Consider the following 19,934-nt stretch of genomic DNA (forward strand, 5'->3'; position numbering starts at 1 on the left):
GCAGATTTTGAGAAAAAGCAGTCATTAAGCCTGTGGATACCTATGTCACGAGTTGCCTTCAAGTAAGCAGTAGTCGGTTAGCACTTTAACAAAAATGTAGTATCAGCATCTGGTTCCTGCAACTAATTCAAAGAATGAGGCAGAGCTTCAAAACAGTCAGCTGGTCAGAATCCCAGGTATTTCACCTCTCCTGGTAGGATTTAAGAAAATCAAAGGAAGGAAATTAGTGAGCTTCCCTGTTCAATTAGCACCTCTGAAATTAGCATTCCCACCAGCCGGCACAGCTGTGGGTGTGCATTTGCACCAGCAGGGCACTGCAGCTGAGAGGCTTCTCCACTGATGAACCCCATTTTGCAGCACTGGTATGAATATTCTTGAGCTTGCACTTTTTTTGTATCCTGGGAGTGCTGACAGCTCCTGGAAATTGTAATATTACAGTTTAAGACATATTTGACCACTCTATGTTAAAATTACTAGGTTTTCTAGTACAAATGTTGCCCTGTGCCAGAAAAAAACCCAAGTCCTTTGGAAAAAAATTAGGGAGAAGAGAGGATACAGTACAATATATTGCATTTGTCACATAGGTAAGGTTTCTGTCTATGTACATGCTCCATGAAAAGAAAACAAAACAAAAACCAAAACAAACAAAAAAAACCAAAACCCAAACAAAACCAAACAAAAAACAACCCACAAAGCTGTGTGTCACTAAAGAAAAACACATGAACGTAAATATAAAACCAAGGAACTCTGAAAGAATTAGTCTGTAACTGTCCTGAAATCAGGCTGAACTTTGTCAGAACACTATATCTCATTAGCAAATTTCCTAACATAGCTGCAAAGCAGCTGAGTTTTCTTGTATTCTTCAAAGAAATATTTCTGTCAATACCCAAGGAGGGGAGAAGTGCACAGATTGCACAGGGTTCATCAGCAGCGAATAAAAAAATACTATTTTTAAATCCAGTTGGATTCTTGTCTAAGTTACGCTTAAATTGTTAATTGGCTGTACTCTCTGCCACAACCATTTGCAGTCGCTCAAAGTAAAGGAGGTAATTAATAGATCCACAACTGTACAAATCTCCTCCACTCGTAGCTGCTGGAGTCCAAATCCACCAATAACCTTGGGGCTCATAAATAGAACTTGGAATCACATATCTTTTCATGTCATTGCAACCTAAAATAATCATAATCAGCAGCAGCAGCAGCACCACGACCACCACCACCATCATCATCATCATCATCATCATCATCATCCATTTCTGTTATGCAGCATTTAGGGTTTCTGTGTCTGCCACACTTCCTTAAGTGTGTAAGTATGACCATATATAGCAATTATTTTATAGCATAACTCCATAATTTGTTTTATTCAGATTAATTTTAGTAGCTTTTAAGTGGCTGTGAGTTATGTAAAACTGGTTAATGTCAATACTCAAATGTGGCAGAAATGTTATTTTTCACATTGCCAACTTGAAAGGTAAAAATAATTTTTCACATAAAGATTAATATATTTCTATATGAGAGCTCAGCAGAGAAGTTTGAGAAATGAAACTCCTGACTGCCATATAATTTAACTTAAAAAAACCCCAAACATAACTGCTGCTTGAAAACAAAATAAAATAGAGGTGATGTGTGTCAGTGAATTGTTATGCTGTAACTTGAATAGTGGTATAAACTCCGAGGAAGCATTTTGGTTTTGGTGGACTATGGTGCTCGCCCTTTCTGAAATCACCATGGAGTTATAGTAGTTTTCTGCTTGTGGCTGTAAATTGACCATGTGGTGCTTCACAGTCAAAGTTCAGCTGACCATTTTCCTGGGTTCTGAACTGTCCCCTGGATGCTGGGTTGTGCCTCCAGCCAGCCCCACAGCCCACACAGCAAGGACAGCTGTGCTGCTTCACACCTTGTGCTATGCCGTGTGCTTGGTGTAAGTTGTGTTTGGCAACCCCAGGTAGGAGAGAGGACAGGAGACACATACACTAAACGCTGTTATAAGAAGAGGAAATTGTTGCCCATGTTCATAGAATCAGAAGAAGAAATAATGAACAGAATAAGAAACATTCAAGTTGGACTTCAATCAAACACAAAATGGGATTGTTGGATATTCACTACTGGCACTTTTGAAAAAAGGCATTGAGCAAACACCCGTCGGGGATGGTGTGGCTGTAAGGTAGTTGACCCGTCTTGGAGTAGAGACTTTTCCAGATCATATGAAGCTTGGTTTTCTGTGATAGAGATCCACAGTGTGTCTGCATTCTGGAAGCCCTCTGCCCAGGCCAGTTCTACTAAAAATATTTTGAACATGCCTAGGCATGCAGTCAATAACTTAATGTGGTGGAGTTCAGCACTGACATAGCAGCAATAATCACTTTGTGGAGCAAATACTGAAAAAGTTATTTTTGCGATGTCATGGTTTAACCCCAGCTGGCACCTAAGTAATGTGCAGCCACCCCCTCACCCCCTCACCCCCCACACCCAGTGTGATGCCGGGGAGAATTGGGAAAAAAAGGTAAGACCCGTGGGTTGAGATAAGAACAGCTTAATAATTGAAATATGATAATGTTGATGATGATAATAATAATAATAATAGTAGTAGTAGTAATAATAATAATATATGATGAAGAAGATGAAGAAGAAGAAGAAAGAGGAAAGAAGTAGAAAAGGGAGGCAACAAAAAGAGACAAAAATACAACCCAGGAAACCCAAGTGATGCACACTACAGTTGCTCACCACCCGCTGACCGATGCCCAGCCAGTTCCCCAGCAGCAATCGGCAGTCCCCGGGCAACTCCCCCCAGTTTATATACTGAGCATGATGTTCTATGCTATGGAAATAATCCCTTTGGCCAGTTGGGGTCACCTGTCCTGGCTGTGTCCCCTCCCAGCTTCTTGTGCACCTCCATGTTGGCAGAGCATGGCAAACTGAAAAGTCCCTGACTTAGGGCAAGCACTACTTAGCAACAACTGAAACATCCATGTGTTATCAACAGTATTCTTGTACTAAATCCAAAACCCAGCACTGCACCGGTATTAGGAAGAAAAATTAACTCTATCCCAGCTGAAGCCAGGACACCTGATTACAGCTTTGCAGACATGAGGTTTTAGGTGTACCCTTGTTTTTGAGCATAACTGCTTGGTCTGACGGCAGCCCAGTAGTCCTGCCATGGGCAGTGACCTGAAGCAAATGCTGAACGGTTAAGTGTAAGAAGAGGGATGAGCTCCAAGTGGTGGTTCTCCCATCGTATTTTCACAGCTGCTAGCAGTCTTCACTTTAGGGAGTTCCTAAATCAGATGTTGTATCTTCCTTTAATTTTGTTCCTGTTGGACACGTCCCCTCTTCAACTGTGTGGTATGTTGCCATTCCCCAGATGTTAATCCCTGTGCTTTTTGTGGGGAATTTGCAATCCTATCCATTCTACTCAAAGAGCAGAATGGAGAAACTGCCAAACTAGGACTAAACAAATTAGTCCTGAATAACAACCTTCCATTTCAGACACAGCACTATATTAAAAAGACATAATCTGTTTTCAGTGACTGAGCCATTGTCTCCATATGCTCCTGCACTATGCTGGAAGTGTAAGTTTTTGCAGACTTGCTTAGTGTAGAAAATCCCTCTGGATGTCCATCAGAGGGATGTGAATCCCAATGTGGATCCCATACTGGGGACTGCAGGCCAGCGTGGGAAAATGCTTGTAGTCAGAGAGGCAAAGTCCCTGTGTGAAGGAACAAGAACAGGAAATAAGAGGCTGAAGCCTAGATTGTATGGTCGGGAGCTTATGCCTGTATCAGCATTGATTACTGCAATACCAGTGGTCATCTGTAATCCCATTGTGCAATGGTGAAGATGGCAAGTGGGGACTATCGTGTCACAAAACCCATGAGGGGTCCAGTGACACCTCTAGTAGGAGGGGACCTGTGTCTCCCAGCCACATCTCTGTAAAAGCACTTTACATAGTATTTATAAAGAAAGGATTTTAGCATTATTGTGTCATGGTTGTCAAAAAAACAAGCCCTACAAGAGCATCACTTCATACACTGCATATGGGTGGATGCTTTAATAGCAGGTTGCTAAATGATTATCCATATCCATTTAACAAGGATCTATAAAAACAAATTCACCATTATCTGAAGAGAGTTGTCCTTGACAGAACAAACTGGGCCAGGATGTGTGGGTGGTAGGAGAAACAAAAGGAAGAAATAGGAGGCTGAAGCCTAGACTGCTTGGTGGGGAGCAGTGTTAATTACTGCAGTATCAGAGGTCATCTGTAATCCCATTGTCAGGGTTTGTGTTCAGCACAATTACCATGATATGCCAAGCACAGCCAGAGCCATCTCGTTCCAGAAAATGAGGTACTTAGAGAAAGACAGGATTGCAGATGTCTAAAGCAGATTTGTTTTCTGCTTGCCTTCAATTTTGCATCTGTTTGTTTTGATGACGTTAGTAAGAGACAAACCAGCAAACGAAAGCTATATATTCACACTGCAAAGTCAGTCATGTTTCATCATCAATAACAAGAAATCTTTTTTCTGCTGTTTGCAAAGGCATCATCTTCATATTTTCAAGCAATTTTTAAACCATGTGGAGGTTTTGCTTAATTTGTGGACTGACATAAATGTAGAAGCCCAAATTAAATGTACTAAAGTAACATGTTTACCCAGTCCTTTCTGCTTATTATCGCCTACTGTAGTAATTCTTTATTTTAAAATGGTTTGTCTTTCCCCTATTAACAGGGGAGATCAGTGACATATATCCCTATTGTAAACTACCCCTGAAGAGATATCAATGTAAAACACAGTAAGCTGAAAGTCATCTTCTTCTATCTCCTTTTGCACAAATATTTTTGTTCAGCTGGAGGGATTTATTGTTGTATGAGATAAGGCTGGAAATGCAGAACTCATCTTTTGTCTGGGGAGCTATTTTATCTCCATACCCCCGGTCACGAGTGAAATTTGAGTTAATGATCATTTGCTTTGTGGTGCAAAACAGTACATTAGGAACGAAGGCTTCAAGGCAGTTTTATAACCATGCGATCTTCACATGAGCTAGTGAGGATTCTTAGGAGAACTGGAAAGAGTAAGTGAATCCTTCACGTTTGCTGTGTTGTTGACTGGATCCACTCACAGTCATGTAGCCATCTTTGCATTCCATCAACCTCATGGACAATGGGACATCATGGGCATAGATTTCTGTTTGATGAGAACAAGAGAAGCATCATTACAGTTTTATTTGGTGCATACCAATTGTCAGTGTAGGATTAAAAACAATATTGCTTGAGTTAGTATTTTGCTATTTAATGACACTAAAATAACAGCTCCAGATGATAAAATCTTCCTTCTGAATCTGTTATCATGAACCTGTCAAGCAGCTTTTTAATTGCTATTTTATTTTTTTTATTATTTTCTTGAGTCAAACTGATCGTCATCCCCCAATGTGTCAGCATTAACTAATAAAAATGGCTTTTTATTTAATGGCTGGCGTTGACCACACTACGTTGTACAGAATCATTGTAGTGATACTATTACTCCCTTGGAGGCTGCAGTTTCCCAAGCTGTCATGATTTTTGTTAAATGAACTGTGGATTTAATAGAAGGGGATGTATAACAACAAAATATAATACAGCTTGTACTTGTTCTGCAAAATTTGTATCTCAGTTCTATTTAAAAGACAATCTCCAAAAGCTGCATTTGCTTATTTCCTTCATTGTTAGCAGGCAATGGCTTATCACAGCTCTTAAGCACTAAAAGAAAGGACTGATATCTTAACATGAAGGAAAGTATTGTTTGTGTCATGAATATCTTGTGCAGAAGCTAGTCTGTAACCAGTCCTTTGCTCATAGTACCTGCTTGATGGAACTAGAGGTGGGGTATTCAGCCGAGAGTTTTCAGACAAAGTATATCTCTTGGGATTTTAGAGAGTAATAGCCCCATTAGAGCTTTTGTAAGGTGAAAGCACGACTCACAAATCTATTGGAGCATTTGGAAGAAATTAATGAGCATACGGCTAAGGGAAGTCCATTTGCGCTGCAGTATTTGACTGTCCAAATACATGTTCAACTATTTCCTTTCAACTGATAAAAGAAAGTAAATTGAAAGCTTTTCTTGTAGACTAATGTCTGATTAAAAATAAGGATCTGAAGGGTAGGTAAATGGGCAGTTTTAACTGGAAGGAGCTTATTCACTGAATCCTAAGAAAACCTTTGCGGGGGTCCTGGCTGTTAAATAAATAAGAAAGACAGCAAAACTTTCTGATATTTTCAGAAATGTACTTGGCATTATCAAAATGGACTGAGGAGTTTTAAAAATACCTTTAAATACAGATTGACCTGGCTATGAAACAGAAGGTTAAATTCAAAGTGGTCAAGTTCAAGGGAATGCTACTCAAACAAAACCCATCATGATGCATACGGGGGTATCTTATGTCGTAGGATGAGGTAGCCTGGCGTGGGCTTCCTCAAGACCCATCTGCTCAGCCTGTGTCTAAGAAATTGCTCAGTTCATCAGCGCTGCTGTAGTCAGGGTAATACTGCATTGCAAGCTCTGTGGTTTGGACTAGCAAGCAAGTCCTGGGCAGGATGAAGCTTTAGCTTGATCCAGGCTTCCCACTTCGTGGAAATGATCTGATGTCCTTCAAGGCAGTGAAAAAAAGATGGTCCCCCAAAACAGATCTTAGCAGCGTGTACATATATATATATATATTACATTGTAAGGCTAATATTATTTAGCAATTATTATCCAGTCTCATGTTTCCTACACATCTTGTTGTTATGCTTAAACTGAACACTGAAAGGGAATTTTCTAGGGTTTTTTGGTAATATTTCTGCTGTGTGGTTGTTTTAATTTTTAGGAGTGGTAAATGTTGTGTTTAACTCACATTGTAAAACTGACTGACGTGACGAACCAAGACTGGAACTGCAATTAAAATAGGAGGCGGTACAATGAAGTAGCTATTCTCTGAAGGTGGAGGCTTGCTTTGGATTTCAGGAATAATCTTCCTAAAGCTGAGAAAGGTGAACACTTCTGACCGTATGTGGTCATAGCTGACAAACCAGAGTTAAGTGCTCTACATGGTAATTTAACTGCCTTCAGTTTAGAAAGGAAAAATTCACCTTTCTCTTGTAAGGAATTCACACGTATTTGAAATACCATTTAATGCATCTCAAGCGTGAGAACTAACATACCGTCAAATCAAAGCTTTCCACAAAATTCTGCAGCTTGAACAGAGGCTGATAAGCAATAAAAATGGACAACCACATCTCTTCCAAGTCTGCCAAAGCTGGGATGTCTGTAGCAGATCAAAGGTCTTGGCATCAAATACGTGTTTTTCTTTTGAAAATTACCTGCTAGAGCCAAATACCCTTCTTCTGGACGCCACTCAAAACTGGCCCTGATACATGCTGTGGCTCCGTCCTCAAGCACACACATTTTTCCCGTTAGGTCACTGAATAATGCCAGCAGAGCTGGCAGCATCCTCATCCCTGTGCTCCTCACCGTGAGGATACAGAACACAGCTGCATGCTCCATGTCTATATTAAAAGACCTACCATACCTCCATGCCCCTTTTTTAAGCTCCTTTGGAAACCTCTCTTCAGTTTTTTAACATCTCTATTTTTATCAACCTAAGGTACCAGATTTAAGGGGTGGTTAATTCCACAGTAAACTGGAATCAGTCCTCTATGTACGCGCGTGTGTTTGTGAGTTACATGCACAGACACACGTGTGCGCTTTCTTTTCCATTATGAAAAGGCAAAGATATTTTAACAAGTAAATATAAGAAACTTTCTTAAATATGCCATTTTATTAGGAATGTAGAGTAGTTTACCTCCAGCTTCCAAGCAGATATGGCAGTTTGTACACCAAAGGAATTTATTCTGATTAGATGAAAAGATTTCAGAAAGCTATGATTTAAATAGTTCTTTCAATTTTTTAAGTAACGCTTGAAAACACAATGAAAAGTGACACTTTTCCAACATATGTGGTTTTTTTAAATACATCCTATATTACGCCTGCCTGTGCTGGTGACAAAGAATTTGTTTCCTTCTGGCACGACTACGCACCTGGTACAGCAGCAGGAAAGAGCTGCATTTTGTTATATTTTGTGCAGCATGAACAGAGCTTTTAGTCAAGTGTCGAATGCCCCCTCTATTGTCGGGTGATACATGACACAGAAAAGGAGCACTAGGGTTTCAGAAGCTAACTGAGCTTTGTGGACTGTTAAAAATGTGGATGAAACCATCTTATGGTGCAAGTCAGTCATTAATTTCAATGGGACCAGGATTTCATTTAAGCACATCCTGGAAGTAAGCCAGATTTTGCACCTAAGAAGGAACGCATTTGGAGCCCCACCTGTGGGGGTTTGGTTTATCTTTTCAGAAAGCAATCACATGCTTGTCCCTGGCTCTTGCTCCATAATCAACTTAAAACTGCAATTTAGTTTATATTTGTCTCCATTATCAGTGATATGCAATAACCTGGGAACTGCATAGCTAGTGACTCCCAGCACTGCCTCCCTGCCTCAGCTTCTGCCAAGAGAAGCAAATTGCACTGGTCACTTTTTCTTCTCTCTACCTTTCAATTAATGAGGAATTAAATTATGTGTGACTTTCTGCCTGTGTGGTGTAAGGATTTCATAGCAGTACCATGTCAGAGTTCATTCTTGGGTACTGCTTGAGGTGCAATACTGCCAGGCTTCTGAGAAAACCTAAAGTGTAAATAAACATCTGTCCTGTTGTGTTCAAAACTGCTAAAGTGCAATTGACCCACAAAGCAGAAGATCTTTTGGGCAACTGGGCAAGATTGGCTGCTACAGTAGTTCCTGCAATTAGCTTCTCTTTATACTTTCCATCAGAACTGAGTTAAGGAAAAAAAAAATCTCGTTTACTTGAAACTGGTTGGGGATATTTAATAGTAGGTAGACTGGCAGTCATTTGTAAATTTGTTTGGACTGCTCACAATAACTGAATGATCTTGTTCATGTATTCAAATGGAGTGGCTTCAGAAAACAATGTATACGGGAATATCTTGACTTTAAAAAAGATTGCGTCTGCAGGTATTTCAGGTGCATACATTACTAGTGAATACCACACATAAAGTTATGAACACTTGAACATTACAGTTAAATACATACTTTATAGCTTGCTGATTAAATGTACAAGACCTTTAACTATTTTTAATATAACTGAACAATATCATGTATCTAATTTCATATTTCTAAAGATAACTGCAATAACAATTTGTAGCACATTGCCTAAATACTAACCACTATGGTGAGAGCAGTAATATGGAACTTTAGTAATTACAGAATTTTGAATTTAATTTTAGCAATTATTTTAATATTTGAATCTAAGGATCATTTTCTTTCATGGTATCTGCAAAACCCAAACTCACAACTCTTCAGATAGAACAGACTAAAAGAAATTGAAGGGCTAATCTATTTATTTCATTAATTTTGCAATGGGAATAGTTACTTACAAGCAAAATTTTTGTGCTTGGGTTGTTGGGTTTTTTTCATTTCTACAAAAATATGTTACTTGAGTGCTTTATATATCTACTGATAACGTATTTGACGTGACATTTTGGATCTATTTGTAGGCTATTTGTAATTGCAGTCACTTGGGACTCAGAAGAGTTGATTGTTTCAGTTTTGCACATTTCTTTTCTTGTTTCCATTTTCAGGGTGCTCTGGCCCACTAGGGATAGAAGGAGGAATTGTGTCAAACCAACAAATTACTGCATCATCCACTCATCGAGCTCTTTTTGGGCTCCAGAAATGGTATCCATACTATGCACGACTTAATAAGAAGGGTCTTGTGAATGCTTGGACTGCTGCAGAAAATGACAGATGGCCATGGATTCAGGTAACAGATGGAGCTGAGAAGGAAAAAAATCTCCTTGATTCAATTGCCAGAGTCACTTAAGAAACTGATGAAGACAAGTGGTAAACTAACAGCTAGATTCTTATTCACTGTCAGAAATGTAGCCTGGACTAAAAGGGACTATTTAGTTGCAAAACAGTAATAATCTTGACTTTACAAATGCACAAATCCTTTTATTTAAAAAACATGTGCATATGTTCCATTGTGGCTCTAAACCATAGAAGCAAATTCATAAAGACTCTTTTCAAGGAGGCTGCTTTCCACATATGTTACATTTGCTCATTAGGGCCTCAGCAGCGTTTCACAGCAGTATCTCTTGGTAGAGCTACTTTGACACATGCAGCCTTCCTTGGGCATCATTCTAGAGTGCTTTAATATGGTTTTGGCGGTACCAGAGCCTGCAGGAATAGTTTGTCCTCTCTGCTGAGTTGCCCTGGGCACACAGGTTAAGCATTGTGTGCATCATGCTGGAAGTAACAAGAACTGTTCTAATTAAGGTTGAAATAGCTGTTAGTTCAACCACATCTGTGGCTGAACACTTCTTTTTCATTCCCACTCAAGGCTGTTATTGCTAGAATGACTCAAATAGCAGTGCCCTCGTTGTGGACTGGATTTCTCTGTGCCCAGCAAATGACTTTAGTAAAGTCCTGTGGCTGTATTTTAAGGAGGATAATGATTATGTAGGGATTGCTATAGCTTTCTACGTTTATGGTGTTTTCTTTTCATATGTGAATTGGGCTAAGCTTTGGCATTTTCAGCTGTTAGTTAATAAAGTTGATGTTAGATACTAATGGGAAAACTTTCTGCACTAATCAGTGCAGTGAGTATGTGAAGACGATGCTTTGCTCCCAGTGAACCCACCGCAGGAGGAGCAAAAGATGGTCCTTGAGCAGCTTGTCTACTAGTGCTAGGCTGAACTGTCCGTATGTCCCTTGGGTGTGTCAGACACACTGTCCTTAAAGTGACCTTTGTGTATGTGGCAAAATATTCAAGTTTTTGTGCTGACTACTGTTCGTGATTTCTCTAAGCAGTTCCCAGATAAGTGGGGAAAAAGCGTACAGGATTACCTGTTCATTTTTCACGTTTGGAGAGCAGGCGCTGTTTGATGAAGATTTTGAAACTGGTGTGGTGAGAATGCTGGATTTTGTCAGTTCTGAGAAATGAAACCAATGTTACTGTTTGTTATACGCTGCAGAGTGAAAACACAAAGGCCCTTCAATGTATTGTAAGTCAGTTTTCTTCCATAAAGACCAGAGAGGTCAGGAAGTCTTGTAAAATTTATGCATTGAAAAAGAACTGGGAAGAGTGATGCTATGGGACTTGAGCAGAATTATTTTCACAGGAATAGAAAGCTAATGTAACTGTAATAGATAATGAAAAAGTCAGTGTTACAGTAGCTTTTGGGCTGTTTTGGAGTGTGGACTTTATTAAATGAGCTGGAGAACAAATTCAAAATCATTTAGCACTAGCCCCCTAGACATGTCTTTACTAGGAGATGAACTGGATGGGGATGGCTAATGGTCTGTTGCCTCTACGTCTGTACTTGGCAAATCCACCGTGCGCTGTGCAGGCAGCTCTGAGGCAGCTGTGCAGGTTTCTACCCAGACCAGAGTTATGTCTGCCTTGGACTCTGCTGCCAGGGAAGTCTTCCCTTCGCTCTTACCTGGAAGGGAGTTTGGACCAATGGAGAAAATGTGTCTACAAAATTCAGCCCATGGCAGCAGGTTTAAACAATTTGCTCTTTTTTGGAGTTAATAACCTAATCTAGGTAGTGCAAACCCTATGCAGGTTATTCTGTAATTTTGAAAGCCATAGTATGTAAAGACTTTCTAGAAGCTAATTAAGTGAAATTATTAATGTGTACTAAGCACCTAGCATTCCCTTCTGTTTCTTCTCTTTTTTCTTTTAAAATAAACTTTGGTCTGTAATTTTCAGGAAACCTGCCAAATATTTTTATCTTCTCTTTTCAGTTCAGAGCAAAAATAAAAATAATCTTTGTAGTTTAAAAACAAAAGCTGAAATCTTGAGAGGATTCCCCACCCCCACCCCCACCTTTTCTGAGGACTTTTCTCCTTAACACACCTGGGAACAGAAAATGTAAATTTTTTTTCAGGGAGATGATACTTGCAGAGAAAAAGTGCTTTTTTTAGTGTGCTGCAGAAACCCCGTTTTGATTTGGCAAGGATACAGATCTCCACAAACTCACACTTTATGCACTACATAGTAGTTCTTTACATCAGAGCACTGTCTTGTTCTTCAAGCATGAAATACACTCACTCTGAGAGACAGGTACTTGCTGACCCGTATATGGGTGAACAGTTTCTGTTGAGAGGAGAAGCAGAAATCCCATGTCTTGTATCTGCACAGCTTCTGTAATGGCCGGGGAGACACTTCACAGGAATTTGTGGAAAGTTACAAAAAGTCAGCCGACTCCGACTCGTGTTAAGTTTCTGTCTACCTTCTTTCTGGCCTTGTGGGACAAATGCTTCCTCTACCAACAGCCTCTTCCGAGTTTTTATTTTCTTTAACATGTCACCAGCTTCTTCCCACACCCCAGTGTGAGGCGTCTGTATATGGGAAAATTTCCATGTTGGTCTGATTCACGAAGTAGCTGGTGCAGAAGGTGGCTCCTGGAAAACACTGTGAATATTTGGCAGAGATTAAGTGGAAGGCTATGAAACCAGAAACCCCATTTTTAGGAAATGTAAATTAATATTTAGTGCGTTGAACCTGAAGCGGTAGCCTGTTAGCTCTTATAGTTTCTAAAGCTAGATAAACTCTAAAGGTAGCTGTGTATAATGGGCAAAGTCCTGTGAAGTATAATTACGTACAGGCCTGTAGCTATTTTTGCCTTGTTCCTTCATTATCAATTTTCTTTGTCATTTAATTTCTTTATTTATATGCAGCTTGGCAAATGAAAGGTTTGAGTGCTTCGCTTATAACTCACTTGTAATGAGTGCAGAGTATTTTGTCTCTAATCTTTCAGGTGTCTGACACACATGAACTGATTAGTATGCAATTTCATTTTCCTGCATTCTCCCAATGAATTGAAAATTGAAATTGCCATTTTAAATTTACACTCTCAGCATGTAATTAGTAATGGCACTACAATGCATGTAATTGGCTTGTGATTTAAAGGGTCACTGATCATGTTTTTGAAAGCACGTTAATTCAGAGTAACTCATACCTGCTTTTTAAAGTTCTGCTGACCTTTGTTTCTCCTCATGGGCTGGCTGTGATAAAACAGCACATGTGTATAGTTTTTACCATTTTGTCAGCGACACTAACTTTTTGTGTTTCCTAATACAATGAGAAAAAAAATAATCCCACATTTCTATTTTTATTAGTCGTTCCTGAGATATAACCAAAATGGTCGCTTTGACTGTTCTGGTGAGAAGTCTTTTTTTAAGAGAGCACTGGTTTCTCTTTTCCCTGTTGTCTTTTTGCATTTATGGCTTTAAAATATGCTGTTCTTTTTTATTCTGAATTCACTTAATCTCTGCTCCTTCCCTACACGCATCTATATTTTTCTATTCAGATACATATTTTGTCAAGGCAGTATGGATCAGTACAGAGATGGCCATGGGCAAGACTGTTGTTTGTATTCGTCTTTACCATTGCCAAAGTCATAATAACTGCTAATCTCTAACATAAGCTGCTGGCAGGACCTGCTAAACGTTACTCTCCTCTACTGATTTCTAACCTAGGGTCCATGCCTATAACCTTACATTTCTTCTTCTCTCCCAGCTTCACCACCCAAACCTAATACTTCTTGATTCTTTTTTTTTTTTCCTGGTTTCCCTGTTGTTTCCATGAAATATTATCCTTTTTTATCTCTGTGCAGCTATTATCCCTTTAATACACAAAGACATCAGCCATGGTCGATATGCCAAAAATCAATAAACTGAAATGTGGTGAAGAACATTGTAAAACGAGACAGAATAATTTGGTATAACTAGCAGTGTAAGGACTGGCCTACAGTACTGAAGTACTAAGTCACGCACTTAAGAAGTCTAAGTAGCTTTGAAGAAGGATGGATGTGAAGCAACCATGCTCAGGGATGAGAGGGAGTAAGGTGGGTGATTGTTGCCCCATAAGATAATAGCCTTGCTCCTCTAGTCTTTTGGAGCAGGTATCGTCTTTTTGTTCAGCAAATAGTACCACCGCAGTGGGTCCTTGCTCAACAGATGAACCTTCCTAGATGTTGATATGCCTGAGAACAGTAAGACATACCGCCTGTGCCGGGGAGCCTGGCGTGGAGAAGGAGCTCACAGCAGAGTTTCGGCAGCTCCTGCAGGCTGGGCTGGGTTGGGTGGTCAATGCACCAGGGAGTCCTAAGACTTTCAACCTCAAAAATACATGATAGATGTCATTGTTAAGAGGATTCCTGCCTGATGATGCAAAAATTTTAATGGTGTACAAAAGACTACCACCTCTTTTTTAAGTGCTTTTTTTAGTCTTTTGGACATGGAAGTTGTTTTTACAAGGTCAGTATTAATCCACAGCCACCAACAGTAGATTAGAGTATACCTTACATCTGGAGAATATTAAGAAAATTAACTAATTACTGTGCATCATACCACTGTGTGGGAGCTATGATTGAACACCTGAACTGTTGCTGGAGACTGTTGTATGTAAATGTCAGTTATTACATAGAAAAAAAAAATCTTATGTCTCATTAAAATAGCAGGAACCATTTCACCAGAGACATCAGTATGGTTACCAATTGGTTTTTAAATAAAATATTCAAATATTTAATTTTGTTATTGTGAGAAGAAGGAGGATTCATTTATGAAACAGCTGGACTGCTCAGTTTGGTTACAGAATCAAAAACTTGGAAATGAAGTTAGTTCAGGTTGAGTAGTTAGCTTTTCCACCCTGTTTTTTTATTGCATACAAAAATATACAAAATTTCTATTTGGGGGTGGGTTTTGTCTTAAAAGAATTAATCCTTTTCCAGCTCTAATTCACATTTTTATTCTTTTTGGGGGACAATTGCATGTCAAAGATGATGTCAAAATGGAAAAGCTACAAGTCTTATTTAGAATATATGAAAAGAGCATTCTTAATTCTAGCATTTTCCTAATTTCTTCCCTAAATGGCTTTTCTGAAACTATATGCTAAAGTTCAGATGAAACTCCATATTTTGAGATACAACAGTTTGATGGAAAAGGTTCCCAAATCCTTACTGGTAATTTGAATATATTAGTATTCTAGTCCAAATTAAAATACATTGGGTTTATTTACTTTTCCCTTCTCAATGCATCTGTTTTAAATAATACTTTTTTCTTTTTTAATAACCTTGCACAGTGTTAAATTTCTTCATTATATTTACTCAAACCCTGACTAAATAGTCTTCCTGTAGAAACTTATTAAAATGGTGGCCTGTGATGGAAAGGGATGTACCCCAGCAGATTCAGGGTAAAATTTTTCCCAACATCCCGTGTAATTTAGTATTTTAAGGTCAACTTAGTACAGTTAGAGCCACAAAACTATAGTTCTTATAAAGCTTGTTCCCACAGCAGATATCAGAGTGGTTAATTATGGACATCGGGCATCCCATGAAATACATAGATATACGTTCGGTGCCTTAGCATGCAGTCAACATGCTGCACGGGTGATGGCAACGTGCATCCAGAGAAGATGGAGAATGAGGTCTTCCTTAAGTATTGCCCAAACACAGTGTTCACTAAAAATATATCTGAGAACTAAATAGTGTATTGATGTGTTTTGTTTACGTTAAGATAGCTCAAAATCAGCAGAGTAAGACAAGTATTGTGCAGAACAGTGGTTAGGATACTTGTTTGAGAGAATCTGAATTCTAGTTTCTGCTCCAGAAGCCATGTTGGTACTTTATTTAGTGATTACTGAGAATGCTTTCTTTTTCTTTTTTTTTTCCTTACCTTTTTTTTCCTTTTTTTCTTTTGAAGTCTAAATATATTGGAATAACATTTTTGGTATGTAGAAGGTATGTTTTTATTTGTAGCTTAATTTAGTTTTACACAAGTGTCTCCCACACTACCTATGGCTTCAGTCCCACTTCTGGTGCTCAGCATCACATTTTTGGTGCTTCATGTCCCTAATACTGGCATAATTAATTGTGTGTCTGTGATTCTCACAAACCTAATCATAACTACTGTCACACACACACACACACACAAAAAAAAAAAACCCACACCAAAAAATGTACTTAAAGACTTTCTAAGTTCCATCATTCTTATCTTTCTAAGACTAAGTTCCATCATTCTTATCTCCAAGCAAGAATCAATGAAGTGTCGGGGTTTTTTTCTCAAAAAAAGGCAAGGAAAAAAATTAGCATCTTCCACATCAAGAACTTCCAAAGAGCAGGTATACACCAGGTGATAGCTATTTGCCAATAAAATGATAAAACCCAAAATACACAGAGGCCTTTCAGAACATTCATTCCAACATCTGTTAGTAAGGGTTCTAAGCAAACTACCATCTGTCAAACCATTCATTTTGTCAAAGTTCATTTCCTCATTCATGAGCACTGTTGTATCAGCTTCCAAAAATACCTGTCATCATAGATTAAATATTTAATATTCCTTAATATAGCTCTCAGCTTAGTATAATGTGTCTAACTGAACCTTGTGAAATACAGTCTCAGAGTCATCATGTAAGGTGACTCGAACCATATAGGAAGACTTAATCTGCTAAATTAAATGCTGAAAAAAACTATTAAAGCTCTGCATTTTTTGTCAGTTCTCCAGTATTTGACTTAATATCATAGAAGAATTTCCTTGGGGGATATTGGTGAGTACCTGAAAGTCCTCAGCAGGGAAGAACAGAAACTAATAATGTAAGTACAATTGAATTTTCTCAAAACTATCCTACATAGGGACTTTTGAACTGCAGGAAATAGAAGAGATCTTCAGCTGGTCAAAGTCTGCCATAAGTTCACTGACTTCAGTAAACTCAATACCAATGTCTACTAGCTGCAAATCTCCCTCAACATCTATACAATTAGCTTACAGGCTAAAAATATAATTTATGTACTCAAAGCAGAAGAAAACATAAGGACTGGGAGCCTATTTCTTAGAGTAATCATCTAGATACTCCCTTGTGTCCCATATCTTGGCATCTATTTGGTATCATCTTATATCTCCTAGTTTCATTCTTTGTATACACAAACACCCACACACAGACATATTCAAACAACTTTTGACTGAGGGTTTGGATACACGAAAGCAGTCAGTTCAGAGTTAGCATCCCCATGGCAACTGAAATGGTGCTGTTACGAACACTACCCATAACACGCTTTCTCAACCTGCGTGCCAGCGTTCTTTAATCACCCCAAGTAATATGGCTGAAGGACTGAAGTAACAGTACTTTTAAACACATTATTTCATGTGTCTGTATCACCATCTATTTTGACTTCATGGTTTTTCACATTTACCATCCTGATATTAAAAGTAATCAAACCAGCAAGCGGTGATGCACCGAAATAAGCAAATATGTGTCTGTCTGGCTTCTTGCGTCAGTTGCGTGTGGAGATGCCCCAACACCTATGTGGTGGCTCAGCAAGTGTAATTGAGTGATGTGTGGGCATGACAGTCCTCCTCTGGAGTGAACAGCATCTATGTCTGTAAGACTATATTATGCTGATGTGCGATAGTCAAACAAGTCATATTTTATGTTGTATACACTAACTTTCAAAACCAGCAAAGCAAATTATATTTGCTTACAGTTGTTCTTCTGCTAGGCTTGACTTCTAGAAAGAAAGCTGTTTCAAGTTACTTCATTACAGCTGAGGTTCAGGAAACAAATTTTTTTTAAAAAAAAAAAAGTAAAAATACATGCCAATATATTAAGAATTTTTTTGTTGTGGTACAGAGTACAGAGATGTATATACACTTACTTCTGTGTTGATGGCCCCAGAGGAGTACATATATGCTGAGTTCATATAGAATCATGGAATCATTTAGGTTGCAAAAGACCTTTAAAATTATTGAGTCCAACCATAAACCCAGCAGCAGCTAGTCCACCACCAAGCCATGTCCCTAAGCACCACATCTACATGGCTATGAAACACCTCCAGTGATGGTGACTCAGCCACCTCCCTGGGCAGCCTGTTCCAGTACTTGACAACCCTTTCCGTAAAGAAAATTTTCATAATCCAACCTAAACCTCCACTAGCACAACTTGAGGCTGTTTCCTCTTGTCCTGTCACTTGTTTCTTGGGAGAAGAGACCGACCCCCACCTACCTACAGCCCCCTGTCAGGCAGCTGTAGAGAGTGATAAGGCCCCCCCTGAGCCTCCTCTTCTCCAGACTAAACCACCCCAGATCCCTCAGCCGCTCCTCAGAAGGCTTGTGGATCATTAGAGGTAGATCACAGAAGTGCAGAGCAATCTGCAGGGTGAAAATAAAGGCAAAGCCTTGGTACAGCTGTAGCTGTAGAGAAGCAAATAAGCAGTCCCTAGCTGCACCTCCATGTTTCTCTGCTGTTTTACAGCTGGTGGAGAAAAGTTACTGTTTTATGTAGGCTGTTGGAAGTACTTCCAATACTTCCAGACACTTCCAGACACTTCCAGCACCATGATACTGCAGCAGAAAACAAGAGCTAAACGAAACTCATACTCTTTGACCTCCCCTGGAAATGAGGACATGCGCTTGTCATCTGAAAGATCTTCTAATTTCAGTGGAACATCAGTTATGTGGACTGAAAAAGATGAGTGTATTTTATTCTTGCACTCTTACAACCTTCTTATTCCATGAATGGTTAAGAAAGAGAAACAATCATTCAAGTCTTTGTGAGACTTCTTACATTTTGAGGGGGTTTTTCCTTTGTCTATTGCAAAACTAAGCAACATTTAATGTTTTTAACCTAATCTATTGCCTGCCAATTTTTGTAGAAGGAAAAAGTATTTTGAGGAAAAATGCAGAGATAATTAGAATGATTGGAGTCTCACTGAAGGGTAACTTTTTGTGTTCATGTATCAACTTTTTTCTGTTGATTCTTATTTTCAAGAGATAATGAAATATACATTATGAGTGTGTTTGTTGTGATTCAAGCAATATTGAGACAATTTCTTAAGGTTCAGGAGGGATTAATCATTTGAGCCAACTTTCTGTTTTCTCTAATAGCTTCTGTGGGTGGAGAAATCATTTGAGTGGCATAGTCCTTTCAGCAGTCACAAAGCCATCTGTCCCCTGTGTGCTTACCAAACCACATCTCCACTCCACTTGTGTCCATCTACAAACCTTGGCCTCTACCCTGACACAACCAGTCTCATGGCAACTGACAGATTATTCTTCAGGGTGACGATATGTGTGAAGGATTGCTTTCACAGACGCTTATTTTCCCATTTGACTTTCCCTCAAAAATTTTGTCACAATGTGAACCCTGTCTAACAGTTGCCCTAAATATGAGCAGCATTACCAGATCAGTCAGAAGTCCTAGTTATAGCTGGAACTTCAATGTGTTTTGCGTCCTCTATCAACTGACAACTAAAAAGACTCTGCACTAACTAGAAAAGGTATTTGCAGGTAGCTGGGAAGAGCAAAAGGTTGGTATGGTCAGCGTAAAGCCAGCTGTGGCTGCCAGGCTCCTTGGCAAAGAAGGTTTTAACTAGTTATGTGATGATTAGGATTATCTTAACCAAGGAAGAAAGGGGATAAATTATTACCAGTGTTATGAAAATTGAAATACCGCATTGTGAGTTGTTTAGCAACTGAACATGGCATTTAATTACTGGCTAAGGAATGGTAGCTGAAGTGTGATAGCATGAGAAGTCTTACTCACCAGGAGTCTGCAAACACTGATCTACTGTGCCACTTGTTCCTCAGTAGATTCCTTGCAAAACGTTCAGACCTCATTTGAATTGCGGAATCTGCAGCATCTCCCAAGGGTGGTGTAGCAAGATTACATAGGAAAGGAATTCTGTCCATTGCACAGCCCATGACAATCTGTCCTGCAGAACCACTCTTCAGGTAGACCCTTCCCCTTCCTTTACAGTAGTAATCAGAACAATTTCTGTAGATAAACTCATAAAAAGAAAGCCAAGGTAGTGAACTATCGTTAAGAAGTACTCTCTGCACAGGTTGGT

The 19,934-nt window shown here is 39.1% G+C and overlaps 1 protein-coding gene across 2 annotated transcripts in view; it reads left to right on the forward strand.

Moving 5' to 3' along the window:
* The window catches only part of EDIL3 (EGF like repeats and discoidin domains 3), a 257,033-nt gene that overhangs the window by 169,849 nt on the left and 67,250 nt on the right, over positions 1–19,934 (forward strand). For both annotated transcript variants that reach the window (XM_055699782.1, XM_055699781.1), the window contains one exon: positions 9,666–9,847. In XM_055699782.1, the coding sequence (XP_055555757.1) occupies positions 9,666–9,847 (182 nt within the window). The remainder of the gene's footprint in view (positions 1–9,665; positions 9,848–19,934) is intronic.

This window comes from Falco cherrug, chromosome Z (genome assembly GCF_023634085.1).
Source record: "Falco cherrug isolate bFalChe1 chromosome Z, bFalChe1.pri, whole genome shotgun sequence".
Classification (NCBI taxonomy): domain Eukaryota; kingdom Metazoa; phylum Chordata; class Aves; order Falconiformes; family Falconidae; genus Falco; species Falco cherrug.